Consider the following 20,517-nt stretch of genomic DNA (forward strand, 5'->3'; position numbering starts at 1 on the left):
CAAAACAGATTTCCCTCACTTGCTATCTCCTTCAGTCCGAGAGAAAGGAAACACCGACAGAATAAATCTAGAAGCAGAGTGAGAACTCAAGCTTTTGCAGCAGAGAGAGAGCTATATCTAGCAGCTTCAAGTCCAATAACCCCATTTTCAACAATTACAAGGAAAAACTAAAACGCTGGGTCTGTGAGAGCCTGGCTTCACTCACTCATGCTTCTTTTATCTAATTTAAAATAAACCCCAAAGCTGTTTATTCTGCTTTCTATGGAGCAGACACCTCGACACCAGGTTCACAACATCTTTCTTCAAGAGAAACAGGACAGAACAAATCCCTCTTAAAGGCACATTTTGTCACACTTCCCAGTGGAATAACAAGGGCCAGTGATCCAGGGAGACCTAGGGGTCCTTTCTGTCTGCCTGGGCAGGTGACACAGCAGCCAGAAGTCATCCTCTAGAGGACCCCATCTCCACAGCCTGTAGTGGTGACCTGACGAAAAAAACTATCTTTGAAAATGTCACAGTGAGAACTCAATTACGCAGCACTGTTATTCACCTGCCATCACAGGCTGCTATTCAAGTGGAAAGTCCTCTGATTGGCCCTTCAGCTTCAATTGAGTTTTAATTGAGTGGTGAGCCTGGCCATTACTTGGCTGGCCAGGTGAAAAATCACATCGGGAAACCATTTCCCACACAATGCAAGCCAGCGACACATATTTCACACTAATAGTGGGATTCAGAAGTTTGCAGACTTAGTCCTGCTCCCATTTTTCAACAAAATGACCGATTGCTGAAAATGACTAACTATCCTGGTGTATGAAGGGTGAGAAGTTTTGCCAAAATGAAGTTCTTTACTGACAAATGACAACCTGAAAATGACCCATCTCGATGTATTCACCTCCATCTGTATTCTTCGTGCAAATCTGTAGCTGTGGTGTGATAAAAGGTCATTAAATTATTCAAACCAAACTACTGGGAGCCCATGTTTATAAATTCATCAATACGCCAGAAGTAATCAGTGTGTCTGGTAAGGGATTTTCAAAGCAAACTGGAAACTCACGCTGTTGTTGTCCCATAACTCCGGTAATCCACAGCAGCTGAGACAGCGACAATAAGTGCAGGTACACCATATCCAACCAGATAAAAGTATTTTTTGCGGGAGTGCTCACTTTCAAAGACCTCCACTAACATAATGTAGAGCTGAACACCCTCCAGGAACATCCATGTGAATGCAGCCAGGAAAAAGAAGTGAAGCAAAGCAGCAAATACCGCACAAGCAATCTGCAAGAAACAAACAGATAGATGAGCGACATGATTCTTTTACTCCTAAACTTTTACAGTCTTCGTTGACGTCAGATATTACAATTATCACAATTTCTTCTGAATGACTAGCTGAGGTTACATGTGATAAAGTCCCTTACAGGCAGCTAATTTGCACATTCAATGGTGGCAGAAGTTTAGGACAAGTGTTTCCTTTATCTTGGTTACTGAGTACGTAACCAACTCAAAAATCTCCATGAGTTCTACGGAGGGCCACTGATTTTTGTTTTTGGTTAAAATATTTTCTTTCCCCCCTGTGCCTGAGAAGGCGTGGAGTAACAATGATGCAAGAGAAATTTTCTCGGGTGAGAAACATAGGAAGTGGTGTTTAAGGGAATACATTGGCAGACAAGGGCTTTGTCCATTAAAGATCAATTGTTGTATTCTTCTTTCTCCACCAGCATCGAGTATCTTCTTTTAATCAGAAAGCCTTTGTCTAACATAACAAAAACAATGTTAATTGACTAGCTTTCAGCAAGGGAATGCTTATGGAATTTTAACAAATATAACGACTCAACACATGACCCTCAAATGTCACTATAAAGATTTCTCAGTGGGTTTTGACTCACTTCACATCCAGCTTTCCAAAATCCATCAGTCATTCCTGGAATCATTAAACTTTATAGACTTGGTTGTTTTGACTTAAAACACTTAAACACAGTCAACCACCAAAAAAACCAACAGGATGCATCACAAACACTAGCGTAAATGGACCATCAATCAATCCTTTAAGCACCAATTTGACTGCTAAGTAGACAGTTGAAAACTGCTGAAGAATTATAGGAACAAATCCTGCTGTTCACAATGCTTTACAAAAACAGTAATCTGGATTGGAGGGAAGGAGCGGCTACATTTTAATCATACCTACTCTGAGCGATCCTATTTGTCAAAAACAAGTTAGAAATGTTTGACAAAAGAGGACAAAATGATGCTGAACAAGTTAAATCTTAGTTAAAGTACATAAGTTAGCTCATCTGAAAGTGTTCAGTGAAATGAGGATTACAGAATGCAAAACTTTGTAAATAGCTTAATTATTGATTAGTAACAAATGATTTCAGACCATAACTTTACCTAATATATGGCAGTAGTGTATATGAAGGAGAGGAATAAAAGAGGTGTAAGTGGTTCAAAAGTGGAGCAGGTAAGACACTTATAGTTACAATCACTGAGTATTATGTGATGTAATTTTCAATCTCTTCAATGGGTCAATAACCTGAAGCTGAGCACCCACCGGTTGATGTAGTACCCAACAATTTACTTCTCCGAGAAATCAAAAACAACTCCTGAAACAAAACAGAAAATCAGGTTCACTGGGTTTCTTCCCAGTCAGTGAAGTTGGAAATTAACCCTTCTATGTTCTGTCACATTCACTTTGCACAAATAAGGCATAAATTGGTACAAAAGAAGATAAAGAGAAACTATCACCAATGGTTGGGTTGCACAAGTATAGAGGGCGGTGTCTACTAAAATTTGGGCTAGGCCTTTCTGGACTGAGATTATGAAACATTTTCTTGTACAAACTTTGAAAGCCCCTTCTTGAATTAAGGCAAATTGTTTGTTTTAAATTAAGACTGGTTAACAAAAATCAAATGCTTTATGGAACATGAGACAAAGATGCATTTATGGAGTTGAATTGCAGATCAGCTACGAAAGATGGAACTGATTCAAGCACTGAATGGTATACTCCTATCACTAGCTTACTAGTGCTAAAGTTGGTCCCCGCTGGATTTGGGGCCAAGATTTTGCTTCTCAATGGAAAATTTGTCACTGCCTATTCTCTGGGGTGACAGCTCCACTAAACTGGACAAAGCAGGAAAGACATCTGTACTGTGTCCATGTCCAAACTCTATGGTAAAATCCAAGTCACCATGGTTTGGAAATTCAGTTAAGGTTGTTTTGGAGCTAAAGCTGGACGGCAATCTAATTGGAATGATTCAAATAGGGAATTGTTTAAATTATGTTCTAGGGATGTGATTGTTCCTGGCAAGATACAATATGCCTAACTGCCTTTGAGAAGGTTCTGTTGAATGCCTTCTCAAATTACATCTGTCCATGTGGTGTAGGTTGAATCACTTTGCAATTAGGAAGGGACAGAGTTCAAGGATTTGATACAGTGACAAATAAGGAGTGATGGTAATTGTTCCAATTCAGGATGGTGAGTGACATGGAGGGCAATTTGCAGGTGATGGTAATCCCAGGCATCCACTGTCCTTATCCTTTCAGGTGCCTGAGGTTCTGGGTTTGGAAAGTGTTGAAGGAGTTTTGGTGAGATGCATACATTTGTGGTTCTGGATGGGATGCTGATCAAGTGGCTTGCTTTGTTTTGAATGGTGTTAAGTTTTTTCACTGTTATTGGAGCTGTGCTCATCCAGGTAAAGTGGACAATATTTTGTCACCCTCCTGATTTCATAGAATCCCTACAGTGTGGAAACAGGCCCTTCGGCCCAACAACTCCACACCGACCCTTAGAGCATCCCACCCAGACCCATGCCCCTATAACCCACCTAAGCTATACATCCCTGAACACTATGGGCAATTAAGTACGACCAATCCACCTAGCCTGCACATCTTTGGACTGTAGGAGGGAACCGGAGCACCCGGAGGAAACCCACACAGACACGGGGAGAATGTGCAAACTCCACACAGAAAGTTGCTCAAGGCTGGAATCGAACCCGGGTCCCTGGCACTGTGAGACAGCATTGCTAACCACTGAGCCACCGTGCCGCCCTGTAAATGGTGATCAGGCATTCGGGGAGTCAGGAGGTGAGTTACTTACCGTTGAATCTCCAGCATCTGACCTGTTCTTGAAGCCACAGTATTTATGTAGCTGGTCTAACTAAGTTTCTGGTCAATAGTGACTGCCAGTTTATTGACGGTGGTGGATTCAGCAATGATGATGCTGTTGAACATCAAGATGATTCTCTCCTGTTGGAGACAGTCTTTGCCTGACAATTGTGTGACCCACATGTCACTTGTCACTTAGTAGCCCGAGTCTGAATGCTGTTCACATCTTGTTGCAAGTGGGCATGCTTTACTTCAGTATCTGAGGAGTTGCAAGTAGGGCTGAAGATTCTGTGGTCACCAGTAAACATGTCTACTTCTGATAGAGTGGAGGAAAGTTCAGTGATGAAGCAGCTGATGGTTGGGCCTAGGAAACTACCCTGAGGAATTCTTGCAACAATGAACAGGCACTGCGACGTTTTCGGCAACGAGAACCATCTTCTTTCATGTCAATTAAGCCCCTAATGCAGAATCGTACCCCACAAACAGTGTGCGCTGACTTCAAATTACAATGAATTTTTTATTATGGGAAGGAAGGGCACATATTTGAGAGGTAACAATACTTCACAGACAGAAGAGAGCTTGAAGATGGGACAGCTTGTAAGGAGTCAAGAGTGGGTTTCATTGAGGTACAGTAATGATAGGTGTTTTGCAGCCTGCAAAACTGACAGGCAGGGAAGTTGCATGACCAGGACTTTAGCAGTAATGTAGTCAAGGGAACAAGAGGTGACTTTCCTGGATGTGACGGGCTCTGATACAATACTTAGGTTGCTAGGAGAGAAATTAGAAAGATAGGGAAGTTTGGCTAGGGCTGGAGCAGGAAGCAATCTAGGGTGTGAATAATCGAATAGAATCATTGAATGATTCCAACACAGAAGAAAGTTATTCAGCCCACTCTGTCTGCGCCATCTCTCTTCAAGAGTGAAGTCACACAGTGTCATTCCCCACCCTTTCACAATAGACCTGAAAATCCTTTCTTTGGCATGGTGAGCAAGGAGAAGGAAAAGATCCAACAGACAATGGTACCGATTTGTAGTGATTACATGAGTTCCTTAAACTCCTTTCTTAATAAAAAAAACAAAGATGGATGGGTGCGGGGCCAATTTTTAGTGTATTGTAATGGATGGTACTAGAGTAGTTTTAGCTGAGAAAAGTGAGACCTAATAGATTATGGCATGGACCAGCAGAAGAAATCCTCTCAAAATTGTCACTTTGAGGGGAAATTGGAAGTTTTATTTACATGTCACTGGTAAATCGCAACATGACAGAAATCAACACTGACCAAATAATCTGACTGGGGTCAAAGCACTAGACTGGGCAAACAGTTTAGGAATAAAGATTGAGAAAGTGTCGTCCTTGCATCAGAACTAATATTTAAGTTTAGTAGCATAGTTTCTATCATTTTAAGTCATCTGAAAGAAACAGAATGCTCAAAACGACTATGACAAAAATGCACACGGTTTATTATTTTTTAAGCTTTAGAGGAGAGAAGACAGAATCAATTATGTGGAACAAACTTTGTCTCTGCATTTTAACTTTTTCAATTAAATAGAGCAGCTTCAAAGTTGATAGTGAGCAAAGTCTCACCATATTTCAAATTGTATTCATCCACGGAAATATCTTAAACCTGAAACTGTTAAAGTTGTTTACACGTAGTCCTTTAAGAAAGTGAATGAATGAGTGTCCATAACCTTTGACAGAATGAAACATTCCTATAAATGTTAAATTGATGATGGTTGGTATGAGGACAGCTGATCTGAGGCAGAGGCCTAGCATTCACAGAGTTTCCAGTATAGTGAATGATGATGCAGATTCAAGCTGGTGTCAATAGTTCTATAAAGATTGCCTGTCATCCTCACAAAATCGGTATAGCATTTTTCACATGGTGGAAAAACAGGGAAAAAAAGATCTTTCAAGCACTTGCCAAATACATTTTGAGAGCTCAGTCCCAGGGCTATTGAGAGTTTGTTAATCTTAATCACATTGATAGTAAAGGCAATTGATGGCAATGGCTCAATGCATGAGAGACAAAACTTGATTGATAAGGGTTCTTTAAGGTTCTTCAATCTTTAAATTTTTCAGTAGTTGGCCCCAATGATCAGCCTTGGCTGCAATGATCCTCAGAGACAGAATATCTTGCTCTCATTCTCAAAGTTCTCACGTGCAGAACAATTTAGTTGAGATATCAGTGGCTCATCATTTGGAAAAAGCCAATTTGTCCTCAGATATGAGTGAAAGAAACTACAAGGTCAGAAGTCACATAACTTCAACAGGTGACGAAGGGGCTGTGCTCCAAAAGTTTGCAATTTCAAATAAATCTGTTGGAGTCATGTGACTTCTGACCTTGTCCACCCCAGTCCAACACTGGCACCTTTACATGGTGAAAGAAACAATTGCACGGGATTTTCTTTAAAGTTAAAGGACTCAATGTGATTGCCATTTTAGTTAAGTCTATTAGGTCTTTAACTATAAAACTAGACATGCTCACCGGTTGATCTGTACGATTGATTCCAATTAGGAAAAGCAACTCGGCCACAAAGAGGCTGATGCAAAGGTTTTTGTGAATAGTGTTTCGATCACTCTGAAGTCCATGAAAGAAACAAAAGGTGAAGATGCAGATCAGGAGACAGACAAGTGATATCAGGATTCCGACCCAGGTAATAACTTCCAGCAGCAGCTCGTGGACAGGGTCACTAAACTGGGAACACAATAAAGAAATTATCAATTAATAGACAAGTATTATTTAGTGCACACAGTACAGCAACCTATTCTTATTGCAGTCCGGCAGGATAAGCAAATAAATCATCCATCACAAATCGTTGTTGTTACTATTGATCTCAAAAAATCATTTTCAAGGTAAGACATACTCATATGTGGCCTCCTAACCTTATGCTTTCTTCATCGTAAATGTTCATTGTATTTACTGCGTGCATGTACAGCACTGATTTTCACAACCATGCAGTGATGACAAGATATGCATGGAATCAAAGACTAATGAACTATAATTGTCAATTTAAAGTTTTTTGAAGAAATAACTTGCTTTTCCATAGTGCCTTTCCATTCCCTCAGGATGTCTTCAAACACTTTACTGCAGATAATGCTTCTGAAGTGTAATCGTTGTGGAATGTCCACATTTGCTTACGTAGCAACACACTGCAATTTTTCTTTTCAGGCAGATTTGGTAGAGTCGGTCAAGTTGCAAGAAAGTGCCCTGTTCTCTTCAGAAAGTGCTATGGGACCTTTTATATCCATTTGTATTAGACTTGACTCGTTTGTAGCACTTCTGGCTCCAAGCCAAAGGTTTGTGTGTTCAATTTCTACACCATCAATCAATATCACTAAAATACACAGATTATCTAGTCATTATATTGAAGTTTGTGGTAGAATGTTGTGCATAAATTGGCTATGTCCTTTTCTGTTTTACAGCCGTGACTACACTTCAAAAGTACTTCACAACTGGTAAAGCTTTAGGACTTTGTGGGTTGTAAAGAAGTACATAATTGCAAGGCTTCCTTTTTTTAATCCTTTTCTTTTCCATCCCTGAAATTGTCTCATTATTTCTTAATAACAAAATATCATAATAGCTCACCAACTCTTAATAACTTGGCTCTTTGAACATACCTACAACTGCTGCCTCCTTTTCTGTCTCACCATTTCCCTCACCCAACTCTCTTGCTCCCCTCCTTTTCATGCCCTCCTACCGATGCTCCAACTCACCAACACTTGCACTCATGGCTCCTTTCCAGTTTGCCACCTCTCCCCCTGATCTTTCAGCTTGCTGTCTCACTCTTCTTAATGCTCGCTGTGAGTGGGGTTTTGTGGGAAGGGGCACAAAGACGAAGGAAACGAGTTGGGGATTGAGAGGGTCTATAAGCGGGAGTGTCAGGGACTGAAATGTTGAGTATGAGGGTTTTGGAAGGAAGCAGCAAATGAGATTACTGAGGAAACAAGTGCTGGGTGAGCACAGATTTCATTGCTGCACACTGTAGTAGAGCCAGAGACCGAAAGAGTTGGAGAGAGAAACCAGAATTTGAGATCAGTTCGACTAACAATCGGGGGAATGCGAGCAAAGATTTCATTTCAGGTGTGCATTCGACAGTCCCCGACACTCCCACTTGTATACTCTCTCAGTTGCTGATTCGTTTCCTTCCTCTTTGTGGCACTTCCCACAAACCCTCACTCACAGTGAGGTCTAGCTCTCACTTCGTAATTTCCTGTTATGGGAGAGTCCATCAGCTCTTTACTCATGGGTTAGTTTGGCAATAGTCCTCAGTACACCATCAGGAGGTGCACAGACGTAATAATTTAAGCATATGGCACTTGATGGACTGTTGCACCTTGAACAAGGGCATACCTTAAAGGGAACTCTGGTTCGCAGTGGCAGTGAGAGAGAATCTCCCCATTCTGAATCGTTGCAAAGCATTAAGTTTCCAGGCATGAGGAGAAATAGGAGTTAGAGGTGGCTGCGTGCCCCATGTCAATCAGGTGGCCAACCACTGACCTTGCAAGCTTTGATGGTGCAGTGATGAAGGGCATTGCCCTATACAACTGGGATTGAATTTCTTAGCACTTTGGCCACAGAAAGATTTACACTTACTCTTACAATTTAGAAGAACAAAACACAGACCAGAGAGATTTCAAAAGTGCAGTTTCCAAGTATATTGAGATTCAACAGCCCATCAACCATGATCAGACAGAACCTTGCTCACCAAGAAAGTTGATTCGGACTGTGATTTTCAGTGACACCATCAGCTCAGAGTGATCTGGGACACCAACACACTGCACATGAAAAGCTTGACCATCTCAAGGTGCCTGACTTTAATGCTAAATATTATCTGGCTGTTTTAGAATTGTTAAGTTGTAATATTGTACAGTTTTATTCTTCTGCAAACCATGTGGGATTAGCCTGTAAAAATGATATTCCAATAACTTCTCTTACTGTCCGCAACCAAAGTAATTTATTGTACTTACATCTTTGTGTCAATGAAATGGTTTCATTTTATTAAGACATAAAACAGTAACACATGGCAGAGATCAAGGATAAGGAAATATAAAGCTGTAGTGTAATCTTAGGTGTCCATAAACCTTTCAAGTTTTACTCTTGTGACTATGAAGTAAACTCCAGCCCTCATAGCTATTTCCAACAATGTTTAATCAAATATGACTTCAGTTGTTTTGCATTAAATAGTATAAAGCTGCACCAGCAGATTTTTAAAGAAAATACATAACCTTTTGTCAGGAGATCAGTGAAACTCCTGTGATTAATGGAACATTTGGAGCTCTACAGCAAATCTGTGCTTCACCACTGTTGCTGTATAAGCTGGCTGTTTAGATTAGCAACAGCAATTATGCTCGCAACAACATACCACGAGTCTAACAACTTGACTCAAGGTATATAATACACACTTCTGGGAATACATGCAAATGTGCTGCAAGCCCCTTCACCCAATAAATCGGGCATATGGATAGTGAGTTTCATTTTGTGTGTTAGAAAATTCATAACAGTGAAAGAATTGTGTCAGGATATTACTCATACCAGAGTTACTATTTAGGCTGCACTGTAACAGCTGCAGTCAATAATCTATCATCGTAACAGCTAAAGTTTGGCTGTTGAGACTGAACTGTACAACACTAAAGCTGCAGTCAGCTCAGTTTTGTTGAAGTCAAAGTTTGGTTTGCTGCAGTGGGTTCTGGAGAAGAAATATTGGCTGGTTAGTTTCGGTTTGTTTGGATACTGATCTCACAATGACTTGAAACCAAGTGGACAGAATAGAGAGTGATGTGTGTCACCACTTTCCTGCAGATACAGGTTGACCTAAATTAGACTGTAGCTATTATCAATTATTTTTCTTATGGCTCAGTAGCTTTCAGCTCCCATGGCTGCCCAACTAACATCAGTTTTATCTTGTGGATGTTTGCCCAGTGGAAGCTATGACCATGACTGACTGTTGACCTTTGTAAACTGCTCGCCTCCAGAAATTCTAGTACGTTGCCATTTGACTGGACTTTAAGTTAACTCTCCAGAGATAAAAAGTAGCAACATTAACAGCTAAAAAAAAAGTCAAAGCTGGATAAAATAGAGAACAGCAAGACAACTGTGGTCAATTTAACTGTTAGAATGGAGACTCATTGATTTTAAACATATATATTTCAGTGATTTGACCACAAGAACAATATAATGCCGTGCAACAGGTACTATACATTTGGAGAACTTTACGTCATAATCGTATTATTTTGATTTTGAAAGTATACTTTATTCATAAAAATCATCTTTAAGTACAGAAAGAAGTTCTAAAGAATATCCGTACCAAATCTGCACAGGAAAATAAACAAACACATTGGAATTTTACATTCCTCAGGGCTTTCCTGCAGTTGCAATAAAAGGCATTTTCTACTCCTGCAGAACATTATTTAAGATATATTTTGCCACACTGGGAGAGTCTAATACGGACCCTCACTGTACTTTGGCAGTAAGATCTTAGATGGTGCTCTTTACCACGGCATCTTGGTGGCAGCTTCTCTTAATTCTAGTGTGCCTCTCAGCACATAGTCCTGAACGTTGGAATGTGCCAGTCTGCAATACTCAATTGAGGTCAACTCTTTACATGAGAAGACCATCAAGTTTCGGGCACACCAAAGAGTGTCATTCTGAGTTGATGGCCCTCCAGGTGCAGTTGCTGTTTGTCTCAGTGTGCGTCCTGGGGAACAGTACACGGAGCACAGAATCCTGCATCACAGAGCTGCTCAGGATGAACCTCAACAAAAACCACTGTATCTCTCTCCAGACTTTCTTTGCATCAGCACATTCCAGCTACAGATGTGTGACAGTCTTCCCACCAGTGCAGCTGCTTCGAGGGCACCGTGTGGTTGTGAGAGAGTGTGGGTGTACATGAAGGATCTCACAGGTAGTGCCTTCTCACCACCAGCCAAGCTACAGCTTGGTGATTGTTGGAAAGTTCTAGCAATAAGGCATTCTGCCAAATGATTTTGAAAGTCTGCTCAGGGAAGCATCTGACAGGATTAACTCTGTTCTTCTCTCACAGGGTCTCAAGAACACTATATGCTGACCACTTCCTGATGGACTTGTGGTCAAAGGTGTTTTGCTTTACAAATTTTTCCAAGAGGGACAGGTAATATGGAACAGTCCAACTACTTGGAGCCTTCCATAACAATTGGACCAGACCCCTCCACACCAACACTGGGGACAGACAGAATCTCAGTACAGCGACATATAGTGTTTGCACACTGAGGGTCTACATACAGCTTGATGCAGCCCACACAAAAGTAACCATCAGGATAGGGTGGTGTTGGGTATATACTTCAACACTCCCACCCCCTCCCCGCTCTTTTATCCAGAGCTTTGTACATGGTCCATCTTAGACCTCTAAATGAAGAGGAAGATGGTTCCGGTGACTGTAGTGATGCAGGTTTGGGGAATGGGCCAGATCTGCACCAATAACACCTCACACCTGGTTTTTTTAACTGCAATGGAAAGGTAGCGGTGCTCCCATCTGCCCAGTTTCTGCCTCACCTTGGTGATACATTCCTCCCACATTCTGCTCACATCCCAGCCCCACCAACCCATATGCCGAGCACCTTCAGATAATCTGACCTGACGGTGAAGGGGATAAGTGATAGGTCAGCCCAGTTCCCAAAGAACGTGGCCTCACTCTTGCCTCGATTTACCTCGGCTCCTGAGGCCAGTTCGAACTGGTCACTGATGCTCATGAGTCTGCACATTGACAGTGGATGTGAGCAGAAAACGGTGATGTCATCCATATGCAGGGAGGCTTTGACCTGCAGGCCTCTACTGCTTGGAATAGTCACCCCTCTCAGGCTCACATCCTCCCTGATGGATTCAGCAAAAGGCTCTATAAAACACACAAACAAGGCAGCAGAGGTAGAGAGAGCGAGCAACCCTGCCTGACCCCAGACCTGATTTGGGATGCTTTCTGATGCCCACCCTTTGATTAAGATGGCACTAACGATGCTCGCATGGAGCAGTTGGGTCTAATTATGCATTCCCTCCCCAAAACACATCCCTCATTTAGGTATGCAATACCCTGTCAAAGGCCTTCTCCTGGTCCAGGCTGATGGAGCAGGTGTCCATTCCCATTGAGCTGCGCTGTACTGAGTACCTCCTGGTTCCCAATGTCAAGAGGTGGGGTTTCACTGGACTCTTCATGATGCCCAAAGTTTCCCAACTGGCTTTGGAAGTGCTCATCTCTTCCCCACTCATAGTTCTTTGCCTCTTGTTCTGTTTATGGCGATCCTCTTGTTTTTCAGAAGACGAGTTCTTGGTGTGCTCTTCGTACAACTGTCTCTCTGCTGCTGGTCTGTGGTGGCCCTGTGTGATTGGAGGGTTTTCCTTTTCAGGTTTCTCCTCACCACCTGCCACACTCTCTTCCTCACTGTGTTCACTGCCTCCTCCTTTATTGATCTGTATTTTCAGGTGGAGGTCCAGTTGGTTTCTTTTACTCACAGACACCTTCCTTTCTCTTTCCACAAGACTTGGCTTCCGTAGCACCTCGCTATCCTTTTTGAGTCCACTGCTTGTGTTGCCACTTCTGGCCATTTGCGCATTTGTACTCCATTCCACCCCCCCCCCCCCCCCATCCTGGCCAGGCCTTGTACAAGTCCCCATACAATCTGATGCAGCTTTTGATCCCTTTGCAGTCCTTAGTCAGGTGCCGCTCCTGTTTGCAGTTCCTGCAGACGGTCATTTTGCAGTCTGTTGCCATTTTCCCTGACCTCCCGTACGTTCAGCGCACTGTAGACTGCCCCACAAATGTCAAGTAGCCTCAGTTCCATCCAATGGCAAAGTTGGAAGGCAGGAGGAGGATAGCCCTGCTGACATCTACCTTCAGGGTCACCTTGACCTGCTGCTTGCTGGTCCAGATTCTGAAGAGGTCCACTCCATCAGTACTGCCTCCTTCAAGCTGTATGCACCTTCCCAGGAAAGTCAGGACATCTGCGGCTAGAACATGGGAGTTGTAATATGACAGACGGGTGGGTCAAAGAAGCAGCCCTAATCTCCTTTCTCCTCAAATAACTTCAGGAGATGTGAACATTGTTTCACGCTCTGCTAAGTCAGAACAAAATACCTGAGGAAATCCTGCAGACAGAAAACATCTGCTGCTTGGAACCTACAGCAATCCATAAGGATCCTCTTCATGAAGAAGATCTGATTGACCAGAATTCACTCTCTGACCTTCTTCATAGTCAGCCTGACTGTGCTTGGACACCGTGGCCTGGGGCTTGGGCATTTGCCGAGGCCATAATCCTGGTTGGCTGGACAATGAATTAGCATTAGGCCAAAGTCAGTGTAAAGATCAACCAACTGGTGCTCAGCTCAACCGACAGTCCTTCAATGTCCGATAACAAACCAGTGATGATCTCAAAATCCTCTGATGACTCGCAACTCGGAGCCTAGATTTAGTCTGAGCCAAAAGGTTTCCCTGCAGCAGTATTAGGGGACAATGTGCTTCTCCATTCAGTGAATTCTGGTTTGTGTTTTATTATCAATAAGAGCCGTATGTATTCTTTGACTTTACTCTGATGGTGACATCAGCAGAATGAAGCGATCACTTCTCTCTTCGAACTAAACGCGATGTTACAAGTTCTACACACTTTTTAAAACTGATAACATTTTACAGCTTGTATTTTATGTAGTTGTAAAGCTATCAAACCGTTAAATTAAAGTAGAATTTGAGGTCCATTTCAGCCAATTGGAAACCTATGAGATACGTATATACACCTTCTACCCCGGTTATAATCTCTTCCAACCTCTTCCGTCAGGCAGAAGATACAAAAGCTTAAACACATGTACCAACAAGTTCAAGAACAGCTCCTTCCACGCTGTTATTAGACTGATGAATGGACCTCTCAAATTTCAAAACTAATGTTGATCTTGCTGTTTGTGCACCTTCTTTGCTGCCATAAATTTGTATTCCTCGCTCTGTTCTATCACCCTATGATCTGTGTATAGTATGATCTGCCTGTACTGCATGCAATACAAAACTTTTCACTGTACCTAGGTACATGAGACAATAATAAATCAAATCAAATGGAGAATAAAACATTACCAGGAATCAGGGCAGAAAAGTTAAGAAGAATTGATTGACTTTACAGGAACCTAACACTACCTAAAAAACCTGTTTAGAGATATTATTACACACATCTGGCACAGGTGGGACTTGAACTTGGGCCTCCCTGGTCCAGAGAAGGGACACTACCAATACACCACAAAAGGGTCCAGGAGCCTAACAGTACAATGTCTGAACTGGTTAAAATCAAGCAGCTATCAATTGTTACCAACCAGATCAAAAAAGTGGCCTGAAATCCCTGATTGTATTGCTTTCAGCGCAGGCACAGTAATGTCTGTAAATCTAGTTTCCTTAACACAAACATCGCAATGAAAACACAGCAATGGCCTCAGATATATGGGAATGCATCTTTAAAAATCAATTTAAAGAAAGAGCTATCAAAGGACAGGACCAATTCATGTCAATGAAATAACTTCTTTTTCCTTTTGTGAACACTGAAAGTAAAATGCAGTTACAGGCAAATAAAATGAAAGTGTGGGATGAGAATCTCAAACATGACTGATCAAAAAATAAACTGAAAAAAATAAATCTTAGAGGTGCTGCTCGACAGCTTTTCCACCCTTAGAATAAACATATGGAGGGAATGAAATAATAAATAAAACAAATAGTGTACAAGGCTTTTAAGATAAAATTGCATTTGATGTTGATATTGAAATTTTTGTAGACACAGCTCTCTCACCAGTCATGTATCAACAATGCTTCAGCCTGCGGCTTTTGTAGGATTTTGCACAAGAACTCAAGTCTGATGGAGTGTGGGGGAGGGAGAAAACTTTCAGATTGTTACATGTTATTTATTCATTCAGTAATAATATGTTGCTGGCGTTAGACAATCACTCAACAAGGTGGCTCAAAATCCAAGGGTTCTAACTAACTTTAGCTTCCAAACTGACTGAATCGATGGGATAAAAGAGGTTTAAACCAGACCTTAGCTCAATCTGTGTATTACAAGAATCAAGAAGGGAGTTAGTGTGGAGCTAAAGACTCAGCACATGTTGAAATTTTTCACCTCCTGTCCAGTTTCCTTCAATTGGGTAGACAGTGTTTTTCCATGATGCACTGTAAAACAGTTAATACTTGGCTTGATTCTTGGAAAATTCATTTCTTTTTACAGGCCCGGCAATACAAAGCAAGTGGAGCCAGTTTTATTGAGATCCTCTGTATTGACAGACATTGTTTTGATTTCCACAATAAGCAATCTTCCAGTGCTTGGACATAAAGACATTTCTGGCCTGAAACTTACCTTAACATCTTTGTGTGCCATGAGGACGGCAAAGTTTGTCAGATGATTACAGGAACATGTGGTGTGTGTCCTGTTTGAGCCCAGCATTCTGCAACCCTGCGTGGACCAATATCCCGTCATTGTGCGCTTTGAGTAGCTCCAGAATGAGCAATTAGGGTTAAAATTGTTTTGGAGCTGAAACAAAAAACAAGGTAAACCTTTCAAACTGTGACAAGTACCATCTCTCCTCCGGTGAGCCAGTTCTTCAATACATTCATTCCTCAGTCAAGAAGCAATCTGTTACATGTCACATTCTCCATGCAGAAGCTATAAAATTCAGATTGCTCTCAAGCACTTCACTATTACCAAATTAATTCTTTGGTTTTGATTAATTTGAAACCACAACTAGAATCAACTCTGTAACAACCATCTGCTTCATTTGCAATTCAGATCAAGCAATTTAACAGTGCCTGCCAATTGTGTATTACTCTGACCCCATTTGATTATTAAAGTGGCAATGCCCACTGAACATTGAAAGAGAATTATGAGTCAGCAAGCCTGTCATTAGACCTTGATTTAATTGGAGCATGAAGAACATACTACTTAGTTGAACCTAGTTGTTTACCAGGAACATTTTTAATAAGAACCTATATAAAAAACACAGGCAGCCAGCCTGAAATTAGAATGGAAAAACACTGTTGAGCAAACCTTAAAGGTCTCTGAAGGTATTACAGATACAGTGATCTAGCAATAATATGGCTTGTTTGAAATTTCCAAAGTGTTTGGCAAATTTCTACATGGACATCTTCTAAATAAACAGAACATTGTGATTTGAGAGTAAAACCTGGGAGTGGCGAAGAGATACGGGACTGACAACACTTTCAGAGTCACAGTAGAGTAGGGAAGTAGTGTTCTGCAGAAATTGTTAATATATCCTTTCTTGTTTCTCATCTGCACAGTTTAGCAACTATGTCAAACTTGCAAACAACAGAATAATGGGGAGAGCTATGGGACATTGGAAATAATTTGGAGCTTTGGTGTAATTACATAATCAGGCAGACGATTCAATGTTATTAACAAAAAGCAGCAGAAGTATAGAATAAATGAAAAGTAGGAGCAAAGGGTGTATTAGACGAGAAAGGTCTGAGTTGTTTGTGATGAATAGCAAACTTTTCAACGTGCTTTTATGCATTGCATGCAAACAGCAGCAAGCTTTCCCTTAGAAATGACTGAGAGGAACAATAGTTTGCATTATTGAGCTGACATAAAGAAGTAGCTAATGGACCTGATCAAATCTTTATAGCTGATGTTGAAGACTACAATTGTAACAATTTGGGATAATGGAAGATCTTGATGAAATTTTAAATGAAAAACTCTAATATCAAGTTTCAAGCAGATCTCAAGAGAATAGAACATTACAGCTGGGAAATCTAGTTGCAGGGAGAAACTGATGTCTATACCTCAGAAACGGCAGTGCCTTGAAAATATGTGCATCTTTCTCCATTGTTGTGCTTATTATCTGAGTAGGTGGCCTCAACCAACCTACAGTCAGACCCGAAGGAGATTTTAAGACTTTACTGCACTTAAGAACGTCACCTCATTTTAAGCTCTCCAAACACACTGATCCCACACAACTAAAGTGGTGAAAATTGTTTCAATTGTTTTGGAAAATGTGGCTGGAAAAAGAGATTAGAATAGTTAGGGGCTTGTTTTTGATTGGCACTGACTCAATGGGTCAACGGCATTTTTATGTGCTGTAGACTTCTATGACTCTATGAAAGACCAATGTGTTTGTCTACTATACCCATAGTCTTTTTAAACTGCCATTTGTAGAATTCAAAGTAAACAGTTTGCCTGAACTTTATCACCTGATGGGTGGCACAGTGGCTTAGTGGTTAGCACTGCTGCCTCACAGCACCAGGGACCTGGGTTTGATTCCAGACTTGGGCAACTGTGTGTGGAGTTTGCACATTCTCCCAGTGTCTGTGTGAGTTTCTTCCGGGTGCTCCGGTTTCTTTCCACAGTCCAAAGATATGCAGGTTAGGTGGATAGGCTGTGCTAAATTGCCCATAGTGTCTAGGGTGAGTAATGCAGGGATAGGGTGGGGTGTGGGTCTGGGTATCCATATCTCTGAAGATAGTGAAGTGTCTTGACTGCATTCTCCTCCTGGATTCCTCTTCAAGTCAACCAGGGTCAGGCATCAGAAGGACCATCGAGCTAAAGGGGTGAGGGATGGGAACATCTAGATAGAGTTGAAGAGGCTTAACAGTGACAAACTCGAATTGTTCTTGTTTGAAGTATCATCTAGATTATGGAGAAAGATTTGACTCTGAAGACCAAGAAAGAGGCTACCATCAGAGAGGTGACTGTCAGGACAGACTGGCGTGTAGACCTCATGGTGAAGAGGCAGGTGGGACAGGTTTCTGCACAGCAAGCCCAGATCTGTCCTTGCTGTCCTGTCTCCAGGTTATGCTTTGCAACAGGTCCTGCCCTAGGGATAATCTGAAGAGGTGTTGGAATTATAACAGGGCTGGGCTCTACAAATGAGACTGCCCTCACAACCACAACCACCATTGCAGCCAGGCACAACGGTGCTCCCTTCTCACCAGACATTAAACCGGTTTGTCTTCCCACTGAGACTCAGGCCGGGGGAGAAAGGTCCTTTCAAAACGTGGCTTGGTCTTATGTAAAGGGAGAGTGACCTGACCTAGAGCAGACATGAGATTAGGCAAGTTGGAAGCACTGTGCACAACTGACATAGGAGCAGAGGTATCAACCTTTGTTCACCAGTTTTTACAAAAGCACCTCGCCTAGGCATCTGAGATGATCAATGTTTCCTCCCACAACCAGATCTCAGCTTTTCAGAGGTCAGGCCATCTCCTCTAATGGCCAAATGAGCTCTCCCTGTTGGCAATCAGGTTATAGGAAACTGTCTTTTATGGTAGCTTGTGACTCGATCAATGCTTAGTGTAAGTAAGGCAGTTTGGAATAATTGTGGTACCAGGGTCAAATGTTAAGAAATATCAGAGACTCCTCAAAAAGCACACATGGTAACCAGCATGAGTAACAATTTATGAGGTCAGCAGATAGGGCTCAGGAGTCTTGCTCCAAGCACACGTGGTGGGGCAGCCAGTATGGTACCCTGGAATTGGTTAATTAGCAGGGAAGTGGGCTGTTCGGTCACTCTGCTCACACCTCTGCTGTTCTTGAAGGCATCTTGTTAGCTGTCTCTTGTTAATGGTAACATTTAAGCAATGGTCTTACTGATGTTACTCTGGGAACCACCCTTGTTGTTGGGAGAGAAAAATGTAGTGCAGCCATTCAGATCACCAATTTCAGTGACAAGGCTTCTTACCTCCAACTCAGAATGCCCGCTGAGGTCTTTAAACCTGCTACTGTCCTGAAGAATGGACCAACTGGAGAAGACATCTCTGATCATATTTCAAAGATGGACCTTGGTGACTTAAATGAGGCATAGAGAGGGCAATTTGTTTCTAATCCCACTGAGTATGAGGCAACTCTCAGTAAGGAGGATGGCAACACTGCATATTGTGACCTGGTAAGCAACAGGATTGAGACTAAAGGTGATTGTCCAGTAAAGATTCACCACGCTGGATCCCATGCTACCTCTGGGAGTAGATCCAGGACTCCCTGCAGAAGTCTTTGGAGTAAGGTGTCATTCAAAACTCATCAAATCCATACTCCTCTCTGATAGCCCACATGAGGAAGTAAGATGGAAAACTGAGGATCTGTGTTAATTATTGGGCATTCAATGCAAAGATTCATAAGGATGCTTACTCTCACCTCAGACAGAGGAAGCATAACAGGTTCTCAAGGAAGCAAAATATTCCTGCAATCTTGATTTAACCATAGAAAATAATATGCTATGCATTGCTGAACAAGACATTGAAATTATGTCATTTGAAAAGGGCACCAGGGAACTTTACCAGTATTCAATAATGTAATTTGGGCTCTGTAATGCCCTGTCACATTCACACGTGTAATGGATAAAGCTTCTGGTGCCCTTAATTATTAGTACCTTCTTTATATCTGCGGGGGAATTGACTGTTAAGGGAAGCTGGCAGGAAAGTGGAATCGAACCTAAGATCTTACTGAATGTGGAGCAACTATACAGGCAGGATAATCCACTCCTGCTCCTATTTCTTATGTTCCTACATCAACATGATAGATAAGAAATAACAAATATATATTGAAGTGGTGAAAAGAAAAATACTCTAATGGCAGTGTGACTCTTCATCATATAAATGGGCTCATTGTTCAATTATCTTGCAAGTCGTTATACCAAGTGTGACTAGTTGGCTGAAACTGAAACATGAAAGAAATTGGCAAGTTTGTACCAACATTAAAATAAGTTACAGAGTTAATGAAAAAGTCATGTTGAAATTGAAATATTATCTCTATTTCTTTCTTCACAGATCTTGCCAGACCAACTGAGTTTTTCCTGCACTGACTGTTTTTATGTCAGAGCTGCAGCATTCACAGTATTTTCCTTTTATTAAGACTAGTTGATCAGTTTAATGTGCAAACATGGGGGCATTAGACAGTGGCAGATTGGAAAGTGCTGAGGTAGTAGAGGGAGACACACAAGTAGAAACAGTGCACTGAGCACAGAATGAGCCGATTTTTTACTTACATCAAGATGTTTTAAGGTAAAAATGACAGGGGCTGCCAAGTAGATTCGGTTGCTTTCTTTATTTATTGCTGCAGAGATGACCTGTGAGTTGACTATAACAGTGTGATTCGTTGACATCGCCTCACTTCCTAGCTTGAAGCTGGCATTCTCTGTAGAAAGATAGCTTCCCAAATTATTGTAGAGGACAAAAGCCACTCTTATCTCACCTGCAACAAAGGGATATCACATATTACCTTTACTGACATTTCAAAAAATGGAAGTTCAGTGATTATTTAAAAATAGATTGGAGACTGTACTTGTGCTTCCTTGAAAGCCTGAATGCAGTGGAGTTTTACCTTACCGTGACTCAAAAGTTCAGGAAAGCTGACCTTTTTTGCAACCAGCACAAAATATTGCAGTGCTAAATTAATCTGATTTCCAAAACCTATAAAGTAGTATTCCAT

At 41.6% G+C, this 20,517-nt stretch overlaps 1 protein-coding gene across 6 annotated transcripts in view; it reads right to left on the reverse strand.

Annotated features, from left to right (window-relative positions):
• Positions 1-20,517, reverse strand: part of adgrl3.1 (adhesion G protein-coupled receptor L3.1) — a 607,182-nt gene that overhangs the window by 74,539 nt on the left and 512,126 nt on the right. For all 6 annotated transcript variants that reach the window (XM_048595033.1, XM_048595030.1, XM_048595031.1 and 3 more), the window contains 4 exons: positions 20,075-20,280; positions 15,442-15,615; positions 6,584-6,793; positions 1,055-1,275 (listed from right to left, as the gene is read on the reverse strand). In XM_048595033.1, the coding sequence (XP_048450990.1) occupies positions 1,055-1,275; positions 6,584-6,793; positions 15,442-15,615; positions 20,075-20,280 (811 nt within the window). The remainder of the gene's footprint in view (positions 1-1,054; positions 1,276-6,583; positions 6,794-15,441; positions 15,616-20,074; positions 20,281-20,517) is intronic.

The sequence above is a fragment of the Rhincodon typus genome, chromosome 3 (assembly GCF_021869965.1).
Source record: "Rhincodon typus isolate 14 chromosome 3, sRhiTyp1.1, whole genome shotgun sequence".
Classification (NCBI taxonomy): Eukaryota; Metazoa; Chordata; class Chondrichthyes; order Orectolobiformes; family Rhincodontidae; genus Rhincodon; species Rhincodon typus.